The sequence below is a fragment of the Dendrobium catenatum genome, unplaced genomic scaffold (genome assembly GCF_001605985.2).
Source record: "Dendrobium catenatum unplaced genomic scaffold, ASM160598v2 fragScaff_scaffold_847, whole genome shotgun sequence".
NCBI classification, from domain to species: Eukaryota; Viridiplantae; Streptophyta; class Magnoliopsida; order Asparagales; family Orchidaceae; genus Dendrobium; species Dendrobium catenatum.
Genome location: NW_021319309.1, coordinates 5865087 through 5877188, shown reverse-complemented (window position 1 = coordinate 5877188; position 12102 = coordinate 5865087). Strand labels below are relative to the sequence as shown.

Sequence of the window (12102 nt, the reverse complement as noted above, 5' to 3'; positions counted from 1 at the left end):
CCACCCGCTGAGGAAACAGGAGTTGAGTTGCTTGAGAAAGGTGAAACAATTTCTCAATATAGATGAGTATTCTGTGCAGAATCCGGATAGAAAAAATCATCCGAATATGTAGTTGTACATATTTTGTACTTATTTATATACAATATGTATCAAATTAGTATACATAATGTGTATACTTACAATTCGGACGATTTTTTCCGGGCAGACTCCGCACAGAATAATTTTTGTATATATACACATCAACGCAGATTTACCACTTGGAGATGAAAATTTTTCTTTCCATAGGGTGAGATCCAACTTGATAGCTCGACACAAATCTAAACCTAAAAATTTGTGTATGGTTAGCCCATTTAATAAGTGAGTCCAATTTACATCGTCCTGATAATGGCCCATTTAATTGTGTTTTATCTTGAATTCTTTGCTTATACTTTTGATCAATTGACTTAAAACTCTATAGTTGATATGTTTTTTTTTTAATTGAAATGGGCAGTTGCGGAGCCAGAAAATATATCTAGGGGGGGCCTAAATTTTTTAAGATTATCATGTAATGGTATGATATAATAATATCTATTTTAAAGGAAATATTTGATATTCTGCCAAGTGATTTAATTCATTAGGCGAGCTTTGCTAGTTCCTTAAAAATTAAATAATATTAATTGTTTTGATCAAACTAGTGAGAGAGTAAATTATATATATGAGATCTATGATCAAATATATCTTGAGTTGTCTAGTTCCAAAAAAAAAAAAACTCTTAATTAATGATTCATCTTGGGCATTCCATATTAGATAATCTTTGGTAGACGCTTTCTAATATATTTGAACTTTGACACCACGAGATGTATAAGACTATTTAGAGACATTTGATTTTATTTGATGATATATTCTTATTTTGCTTAAAAGAAAAACATATTGTAAGCTCATCAAATAGTCATTTAGATTATCTTAACAAAATAGAATGGGTCAAATAACTAATTTACTAAATCCTACCAAACTAAGCCTAAGGAGCAGTTTTTTTTTTTTGACCCACGCTATCTGCTTTTTTGTCGATGCTTCTGGGGCATTGTTAGGGCTAAGGCCACATCATGCCGTTAGTTTTTCACGTTTGGTGTCCCGCCGCCCATCGTCGACCGATTGGTGCTGAGTGGAGTTCTCCTCTTGTTCTTCTTTTTTATTGTCATTTCATCTTGGCCCGATTCATCCACCTCCGCTTGCCCGAATGGAAGTGAATTGGTGGGTCGACCCTGGTTTTTTGGAAGGGCCGACCAAATCTCACTCGTTCTTTGATGCTTTATTTGGTTATTCTTCTTCTTATGTCTATTTCCCCGACCTTAAAACTACTACATGTCGTGATTTGCCTTCTTTATGGATATCAGATGACAAGATTTGTGCACTTGCCGAGCAGCTTAAATATGCTTTAGTTTGTTTTTCCTCTCTTGCCGTCCTAGTCTCGATACTTTTCAAGGATTTTTTTTTCAACCTTGGAGAGTTCTCGGTTACTGTGTTGGATCAATCTCACGCTTTGATTAAGTTGGTGAATGATCTTGATTATAGTAGATTTTTTTGTCATAGATCTTATAGGTTTATAATTGTTACATGAAATTGGCTAAATGGTCACATTTTCTTGATATTGGTGTTAAATTGGCCAAATGGAATTCCCTTTCTTTTTGTGATAAATGTAAATGTTTAGGGCATTCGATCGATTCTTGTTGCCCTATTCATGCTTTTGTCCCGATGTCCAGCAATGCAATTATTTCAAATCCTATTAAAGCTAATGTTCAGTCTGAATTGAATGCTCATGGTGTTGTGAAAATTATGGATAATGTTACTTATACTTTGACTATTTTGCCGATCAAAGCTTTGTGGTTAATGAGAGTAAAAGCTCTCATTTGGTTATTGAGGTGAATGTGGATACAAATTATGTTGATTTAATTGATGGGGGTGATGACTCGTCAACTGCTGCTTTGTCTATGGTTTTATCCTGTTGCAATAGGGAGGATTTTGTGGGTCCTAACCCTTAGCATATCATTGTGGGCACCAACCCTTGCTTAGTTAACCTAATTGCTTCTCAATCCCCTAGTTCTATTGCTGGAGGTGGTAAGGATAATGACTCTGAATTTTCTCCTTTGGGCTTGTGGCTGCTTGCTTGGGTAGTTTGGTTTCAAACTCACCAGTAGTGAATGAGGGGTTGAATGACGAAGATTTGCCTATTAATGATAATGTTGTTGAAGTTGATGGACTTAATGTTAATTTGATGGCCTCTATACCCTTCTCGTTGATATTCCTATTTCTCTTATTGATAATGATGATTTGTAAGCTCAATTAGTTGTCAACTCGAAGATGAGTGTGGTGGTTCAAGGTGACTAGCTCCATGAGTGTGATCGGACTTTAATTGGGATGATGGGGTTGAGACGAATGTGACATTAATGTATTCTAGGGAAGCCGGTGAATTAAAGGTGATTTAGATAGTTGAGGATGGATTTTAAAAAAAAAAAGTTTGTACAAAAGAAATTATAAAAAAAAAAACTTGGGTTTTCTTTTCTTCCTTGATTGTTTCCTTTTATCTTGGCATGCTCGTTGTGCTCTCAGGTGCGCCGAAATTTATTTGGTTGCTGATCCTTGTGGGGTCTTGTTTTGCTTCTTTGGGGTTTGTTGGTTGTCTTTGCTCATATGTTGATTGACTTCCTCTTGGATGCTTCTGTGGTGAACTTTGGTTATTCTATGGTGACCTTCGGCGAATTCTTTTAGGATGATTTTGTTTCTTTGCTTTCTTGTAGGTGCTCATTCATTGTCTTTTACTGCAGGTGTGGTTTTTGTGTTCGTCGCTGTTGCTAGCTGCTACTGCTACCCGTTTTGTTCTTCGGTTTTTTTTTTTCTTTTGATTTATTTTTTTATTGTAATAGTTCTGATCCTTCAGCTCTTAGATTTGATTCAAATGTTGTATTTTTAGTGAGATTGTGGATCTTTTAAGGACTTATAACTCCTTTTTTATTGAACGTGTAGGCCCGTATGTGTAGGTTTCCTCAAAAAATAAATAAAAAATTATAGTGGTATGATTTAATACACATACATTCACTCTAATGAGGGGGATAACTACTGCGTCATTCTCACCTAAAAAAATATAAAGATTATTATAAAATTTGAGGATAATAAGATCATATTTGTGTTCACATTTATTATTAATTCGAACATTATATCAATCTGAATCATTTAATATTAATTCTTTGAGCTTGAACTCGAGTAATTAATCAAGTTCAAGCTCAAATCAAAAGTAACATGAGCTCTGCTCGACTCATTTGCATCACTAATCTGATTAAAAAAATCTTTTTGATACATTGAATGCTAAATAAGGATACTTTTCAAAGGCAACGTTGCTTATATGCCAAATAAACAAGCTAATAGTCAATTTTGTTTATCGTTGTCATTTTTTTTTTAAATTTTGATATAAAATATAAATGAATTGTTTTCATGATCTTAATTTACTTATAAATAAAGATATAAATATTACTATTTATCATAAAATAAACATTTTTATGATCAGAAGTCAGAAGTATGACAAGTAGGAGTAGGTTAATCCGAAGTTATCCACTCAGTAAAATAATCTTTATTTTCATAAGTTTGATATTATTAATAAAGAAAGTAATTAAAGTGACTTAATTTTATCGGAATTATAAAGTATTTGTTTTGCATTTAAGTGCCTTAATTTTATCAGAATTAAGCAATTTTGTGTTCTTTGGATACTTTTTGTTGAGACGCTCTATTTGATTATAAGAATTGAAAAATTGGATATCATTTGGACTCCCAATTAATATTTCAAAGTTTTTAACTATACTAGGCTCTTGACCTAGGCTTATTTGGACTTAGATCGGATCATTTTAGGAATCGTTGGGTTTGTCCCTTTGAGCCGATTACTTTGAGTGTATGTTTATTGAAATTGAAGTCGGGATGAACCTAAATTTAATTCTAGAAACTTCCAATTTAAATATACATCTAGATTTTTCCCTGACCAAACTTTTTATTTTTATTTTTATTTTTTGGACATTTAGGCCAATTAAGACAAACTCAGACATGCATCATATACGTAAGTCTCGAATCCAAGACCTCTTGGTTGGTAGCCAAAGCTCCCAACCAACAGATCAAGATGAATTGCGTCATTTTTTTTAACACAATAAATAACAAATAATACATCATTATATAATCATTTAGCAATAATAATTTAAGATTTACAATTGATTCGTGCAATAAAATAGGTATGAAGGTGGTGGGCACTTGGCCTTAAAATTAAATCAATTTTAGTGCCTAATTACACACATGCTACACCTACATTGCACATCATCCTTCTTTCCTTTTAAAGACCTTTTACACGAAAAAATATTCTGCATGTGCGGACGTCGGACTGTGTCCGGAGACCAATCAGAATGCACCACATCACTTTTTTGCTCAGTACCGGTGCTCGGTACCCTTGTGTATCAAGTGATGTGACACATTCTAGTTGGTTTTCGGACCATCCCGTGTTCGCACAGAATAATTTCATGCATTGCCTAATTTTAATGCCTACGTTATCACTCATAGGCTTCACAAGTAATTATTTTCATGTCATCTGAAATATCTTTGGAGTTTTCTTTTCTAATTGAATATATATTTTTTAGCCTATGCAGCTAATCATCTTGCGAATAAAAGTTTATATATAATGAATAATAACTGATAACATCAAACTTTCTATATTTATACATTGACATTACCATTAAGTCGACTATCATTGGCATGTAGTTTATATTGACTAATGGGTGAACGATCATGCTTTGGAATTTTTATTGCGTCCTCTCACCGTCAAAAAATTCGGTTTTTGTTCGGTATTGTTAGGTATTATTTGATAATTACGAGGAATATCATCATGTGAAGACCAATACCGAGTTATACCGAGCTATACCGAGCAATACAAAAAAATACCGAGTTTTTTCTAGGAAAAACTAGGTAATTTTTTGTATTGCTTTGTATTGCTCGGTATAGCTCGATATAACTCGGTATTGGTCTTCACATGATGATATTCCTCGTTATTGTTTGGTATTGCTCGGTATTTGCTCGGTATTTCTCGTTTTTTAGCGCGAATTTTTAGCTCTGGGAGGACGTATCTCTACGTCAGGTGGGAGGACGCAATAAAAATTCCATGCTTTGAGCATTATTCAGGTGTTTCCCTGTTAAATCTATGATTTCTTTTGCTAAAATAATTTTTGTATTCCTTGTAATAATCGATCTATTATTTAATCATTTTTACATTATGTGCCTAAAAAATTTTAGAAAGATAATCATCAAATAAGAGCACACACTCTTTATAACATTATTGAAGTTATCATAAATGCCAATTATCATCAAGTTGTGTTAGTTTTTCATCATAGAAAATATGAGCTAGTTACTCAAAGGTAATTTCACTCTCATGATAAGATGTTATGGCTAGGTTCTTAATGTGTTTTATCAAAATGCATAAGAAATTCAACATTTTTTAAGCCTGGAAGTTAAGTGATACTCCTTGTAATAACTATTGATTTTGATCCCATAATGAGTGCAAGCTCTTTGGCGGCCTGCAAAAATAAAAATAAAAATTGACAAGCTATTTTAAGACCCAGTAAGAAAGCTGTTCCAAACGAAGCCTAATATTTTAACCATTCAATTCAAATGATTAAAACACTTTTTTAATCTAAATAATTTAAATAATAATAATTTAAATCATTTACAATGAATTGGATGAATTTATTTAATAATTATACCTCTCCAAAATCCGAACTCAAATATTTGAGAGACTATACAAAGAAACAATTTTGGCTTAGGATATCCTAACATAAAATTGACGCATTAATTTCATTTATATTTAAATACCATGAAATTATATAATTTTTATTTATAAAAAATACATGAATAATGAGAAATTTTATTATAAATTTGTTATAAAATAATAAAATATTAAATATATAACCAACAGAAAAACACAATATTTACATAAAAGATCAATACAAAATTCTCCTAATATTTTTTATAAAATCTATAACAAAATAATAAAAGATTAAATATAAATTATTATCTTTTAGCATTTCATTTTTCAAATCAGAAAATATAATTCATAATATATATTACTTATTAAAACTCATCCAAATAAAAGTCGGTCAGCATATTCTCATCCATTTTTGTTTTTAACAAATTTCTTCATACACAAAGCTTACGTAATCCTTCGAACCCGTATCTTAGCAAAGCTGCTAATAATACTTATCCTCCATAGAACAGAGAAGAAGAAGAAGAGGAAGAAGCAGAGGACGCAGAAAGCCGAGATGAGTCTCGTCATCACGGAAGCCGCCATCACCGGCTTCATCAACAACGCTCAAGTCTTCAAATCCTCTATCGAAAACCGATTCGCAAGCCTCGACGCCAACGGAGACGGCCTCATCTCCTTCATGGAGATGGCGAAGGAGCTGATGAGTTTGGGGATGTTGCATACTTGTTTCGATGTTGATGAAATCGGTTTAAGCCATCCCGAGCTCGTCGAGCTTCATCGCGATATTTTTTCCCGCTTTGACAGCGATGGGAGCCGCGCTGTGGATTTGGATGAGTTCGGGGAGGAGATGAAGGAAATGTTAATAGCGGTGGCGGATAGGATTGGGACGTCGAAGAACAGGAGTTGGATATACGCGAAGCTGTAGAGGTGATTGATAAGTTTCTGCTTTGTGTTTGTTTAGGTTTGTGTGGAATGATGCATCGATGATATTTGATTATATGCGTGTGATGAAATATGTAGTTGTAGTATCGGAACTGGAAAGTGTGGGAGAGACTATTGCTTGATATGTTAGTAGAAAATGAGGTTATTGGTGTCAGGAATTAGAACTATAGAATTAAAGATAGCTTAGAAAGCTCAAAGAAGAAGCACAGATTAATCTCGTGTTTTGAAGATTAAACTTTATTCTTTTGCATCCATGATATTGTGGATTACTGGATTTTACGGTGATCTTAAAGCTAGAAATCATTGATTTTGCTTTTAGAATGTTCAATAAAATGTGCTCCTGGATTGTTTTTTAAAATCAAGCAAGAAAACTAGCATAATTATCGGTGTTGTAGGGGTGGATCGGATCAAGAAAAAAAATTTAGGTGGGGGCATTAAAAGAAAAGTAGCATAATTATTGTTACTCTAATTCTCTTAAAATTCCCTTAATACATACTTAAAATAATCCTTAAATCATTCAATATAAGAGCTTTTTTATTAGTCAACATCAGGCCTTTATCCCACTACGTAAGGTCGGCTACATGAGTCCTTTTTTCTCCATTGTGTTCGGTTAAGAGTCAAATTCTCATTTAGATCTAATATAGAAAGGTCATTTCTAATATTTTCTAATCAAGTCTTTTTACTTTTTAGGTCTAACTCTACGTTTCTTAACATAGGCTAAATCTAATACATCTACTCTCCTAACCGGGTCATCGGAAGACCGCCGTTTTATATGACCAAACCATTTAAGGCGACATAAATGTTGAACATGAGTTACACGTAATTCAGTAAAAATAGTAATTTTGATTTATATTTTATAATTAACTGCAAATGCAGGAGAGGGAAGCCAGTGGAGTTTGTGGTAAAACTTGATTAGCAGACTTTCTCGGGAGATGTCTTAATTGTTTGAAATTGTAGCAAGAAGGATTTATTGTAAAATACAAAAGAAAATATAAGATGCGTGAACGGATGAATCTTATTGAACAGTGATGGTTCGTTGTGAATGACTCATCTTAGAGTCTTTTTGAAACACTGTCATTTGAACATTGATGATCATTTTCACTAGACTTTCTCTTCAAGGTTTTTTTTTTTGTCAAACGTGTGATCTCAATATGAACAAAATTAAACAAGCAACGCAAACATAGTCAAAGGTCGAGCTTTCATGGTAAGGCCGTTGCAAGGAATAGAATGGGCAGAAAACCACTCTCCTAAGGATAGAGGGTGTTTTTAAAATTTTTTGGTGTAGGATTTTGGGAATTTTTTTTTTTTTTCAGCATTCTTCGGGGCGGTAAAAAACATTAAAAAATTGTTTATTACATGAATTTTTAAGTAATTTGTCCCCCTCCAATTTTTTTTTTACTTTTTATTATAGGATTCTTTAGGTAATTGCCCCCCTAATAAAATTAAAATACTATAATATTTAAGCGATTACCTCCCTTACATAATTATATACATTGTGTAAAGGTGTTATTACAAGGGTTTTTAGGCAATTGCCCTCCTAAAAGTTTTAAAATACTATAATCTTTAAACAATTGCCCCTAGCATAATTAAACTTAAGTTCAACAATTTTTATTAATGTTTCGATTACTGTTATGTCAAATAGTGAATTGAAGTCTCAGGTGGCTAAATCTGTTAAAAATTCTGTTTTGGCAAAATGATTGGCTAATTTTGAGTGACTCTTCTTCGTTTGATGGGGGGAGGAAGAGGAATTTGGAGAATGTGAGGAGGTTGTGCATGTTAAGCTTGTTGACCCTAGTCATTCTAATGGTGTTTAATAAGCATAAAAATAAAGGTAAAAAGAAATAGGCTCTGCCTCTTTCCTATTTTCTCTTATGCGGTGGTTTTTGACGGCTTTGTGGACAATGATGAGGAAGCCCCCAGCTTACCCTCGCTAGCTCGGCTGATTGGCAGCCGAGGTGATTTGGACTTTTGCTTGGATTGCTTGGTGGTTTGGATTTTGTGGAGTTCTCACCTATGGATGGTCCGTGGCTAGTCACAAGGCTGGTGCAGGGGGCTTCCATTCCTGAGTCCGGTTATGTTTTATTTTACTCATTGTATTGCCTTGTATCTTGCTATATGTTTTGGGTTTTTTTTTTATGTTGTTGCAATGGCTAGGGGCCACGGACTGTAATCTTCTATTGTTTGAATAAATGATTTTATTAAAAAAAAAAACGAGAAATGCTTTAAGTGCTGAAATTATAGGCCAAAATATTTGCTTTTTTGCCAACCTTAAAAATGCTTACGGCCAATTCCATTGAGTGTTTTGGCAAAAAAATAATATATTTTTTCCTGATGCTTAGCTCAATTCTAAAGATATAGCTCTTCATTAATTCCTGAATGCTTCAGAAAGGAGAGGTTTCTTTTAACTCACCATAGGAAGTAAAAAATTAGAGAGGGGCGTTAGATGTGGTTTCTTCCTCTTTTTTTTTTGAAGAATGCCAAAGGCAGAAATAACAAACAAAAAAAAAGAAGCCTAAAACAATGAACTAAGTGATAGAACACCTATCACACTCCTCCTTGAGAATCTCAAGAAAGCAAGGAGGAACCTTAGGTCTAAAGTATCGCAGAAGAAGTCCCCATTTAAAGCTAAGTTAGCACAACAATCAGCTAACTTGTTACAACCCCTAAAAACGAATTTAAACAAAAGAAAACCAAAGTCTTTAAGAAAAGATAAGTCCTCAACACCTTCCTCATGAACTCCCACAGCAGCTTTCCTAGCCGAGAATTGAAGGTACTTCATTACATTGAAATTATCACCTTCAACTATTAAACATTTGGCCAACAACATCCAATCCTTTAAGATCTTCTTTATCGCCCAAAATGCAAGCAACTCCAGCAGTCCAACATCCCAATGAACACATTTGTAACCAAAAGCTGCCAAGAACCGTCCCTTACTGTCCCTAAAAATACCCGCAATAGCAGCTGAATTAGAAGGCAACAAAGCTGCATCTAAATTAACTTTAATCCATCCGGGAGGAGGAGGATGCCAATGGTTCAAAGACAGCCTAAGCTGATTAGCACCCCAGTGATCCGAATGAATATTAAAATTTAGAGAAATAGAATCCATACTAATTGCTTCAGAAACAATGTAACACAACCCCAATTCTTTGTCTCCATGTTTCCTCCGGTTTCTACTGCTCCAGATCAAAAAAATCAGATTACAGTAAAGGTTGCCTGAGAATATATTGCTCTTAGATAAAGCTTCCAATCCCTTTTTACAATCCACCACTGTTGAGAAATCAGGCATCACAAAGCCCCACTTGACTAGCATCTTCAAAGCTTTTTGAATAAAATCACATCCTGAAACCACATGATCCAGGTTTTCCACCCCTCTACAACCCCTTGGACAAGAATTATCTCCAGCCAACCTTCTATTCATTAAAAAATCATTAGTGGGAATAGCATTCTTCAAAAGGCGCCACCAAAAACAATCAACCTTGGGAGATAATAACAATTTCTTCAGCCAATTACCAATCGGAAAAGTATCACCATCCCTCCACCTATTATTTGAAATAATAGAAGCAATAGACTTCCCAGTGAATTTTTGAATCAATTCCATCTGATTCAGTGCGTGCTCTGGATAAATTTTAACTTGAACAATAGCCTCTATTAAGCTCGTACCAAACCACTTACGTAATTCAACCATGTTCCAATTCTCTTCAAAAATGAACACATCAAGAGACGGATAATCTTCATCCTTGACAGCTAAAAAAGTCGGCCACTTATCCAATGCTTTATCGAAAATCCACACATCTGTAAGAATATTGATAGAAGACCCAGTACCCACTTTCCATCTGACAACTGACAGCAGAGCTAAAAACCCATTAGAAACAACCTTGCAAGTGTTAGACTGATACCTGCTGTGAATGACATCTTTGAAATCATCATATTTCGCTTTCAGAGTTCTGTTTAAAAGAGAATTAGGAGAATTAATAAAGTTCCAGTAGAACTTAGCTCGGAGAGGACCAATAATAGATTCTGCTGAGTGAAGCCCACGGCCACCTAGCTCCTTTGGCTTACAAAGTTCCTCCCAAACCACATAATGTAATCCTCGATTACCTCCATGTTTGCTCCATAAAAAGTCCCTACACATCTTATCAATTGATCTCAAAACACTAATATGTACCGTCGAGTGTGAGGCAAAAAAAACAGGAATAGAAAAAATAACAGATCTTACTAAAACCAACTTTCCTGTCAACGACATATGCCTCTTCCCCCAAGTATTCAATTTGCTAGCTGTTTTTTCCAATAAAAACAGATAATCAGCCGCTTTTAACCTTTTGAGAGACATTTTAATACCCAAATACACCATTTCTTTAGCCTCCTTAAACTTGAGCACTCTCAAAATAACCTTTTTCTTAGCCTGGTTAACAGATTTCCCAAAGATTACACTAGATTTTTGGATATTCACCACCTGACCCGTCCAACTGCAGTAACTGGAAACAATCTTCCTGAATTTCTTAACAAGACTACCCTTAGCCTCAGAAAACATCAAAATATCATCAGCAAACATCAAATGACTGATTTTAGGTGCATTAGGAGCAGCTTTGATACCCAACTGATTTACAAAAAAACTGAAAGCATTTGATAATAACTGTGAACAAAGAAGAAAAAGGTAGGGAGAAAGTGGACAACCTTGCCTAAAAGGATGTGGTTTCTTCCTCAATGGAAGAATTGAGACTCAGAAATATTGGTGGTAACTTCGCTTTATACAACTAATTTATCTTTTGACAAAAAAGCTCTGGCTTTCAATTGTTGTTGTGTGTAAAGTATTATGAGTGATTTTTTCTGTAAAACAAGAGTGTTATTTGCCTTTACCGGCAAGTTTAGTTCATAGTTATAATTAATAAAATATGAAAAAACTACAAGCATTCTTTTAGTGAAATCTAAATTTAAGTTACTCATATTAAGGGGAATTAGCAAGTTCTCTTATATGATTCCATGACAAAGTGAAATGCTAAATATTTACAAGATTACACTGCTTCAATCTGTACTAATGCTCACAAATACTCTGCATTTTTATGAATCTTGAGCAGGTCTCTTCACTGCTAGGAGGGGAAATATGAAAGCTTCGAGAATGCCCAACCCAACATCTTATGATAATAGCTGCATTCGGTTTCCTGTTCTATGATAATAAGTGCTGCAAAACAAAACTACCATGCATAGATTTTGACTTCATTTGGGAGTGCTTTTTAACTGCTTCTTAAACTAGTTTTCTAATACATCAATTTTAATTTTTTACTAAAAAGTGGCTTTAAAAAACAGTAAAAAGCCGTCCCAAATGAAGTCAGATCGGATACTTCTTATGTTTCTCTTTTTGTGAATACTGCTTCTCTAATGTACAGTATCTTATACATTTT

At 34.0% G+C, this 12102-nt stretch overlaps 1 protein-coding gene across 1 annotated transcript; it reads left to right on the top strand.

The window, feature by feature from the left end:
* Positions 1 to 6183: 6183 nt before the first annotated feature.
* LOC110097804 lies at positions 6184 to 11885 on the top strand. Its single transcript, XM_020824377.2, has 2 exons — positions 6184 to 6688; positions 11779 to 11885. Exon 1 carries the CDS (start codon positions 6318 to 6320, stop codon positions 6684 to 6686), a length of 369 nt encoding a protein of 122 aa, XP_020680036.1. The 5' UTR covers positions 6184 to 6317; the 3' UTR covers positions 6687 to 6688; positions 11779 to 11885.
* The last annotated feature ends 217 nt before the right edge of the window (positions 11886 to 12102 follow it).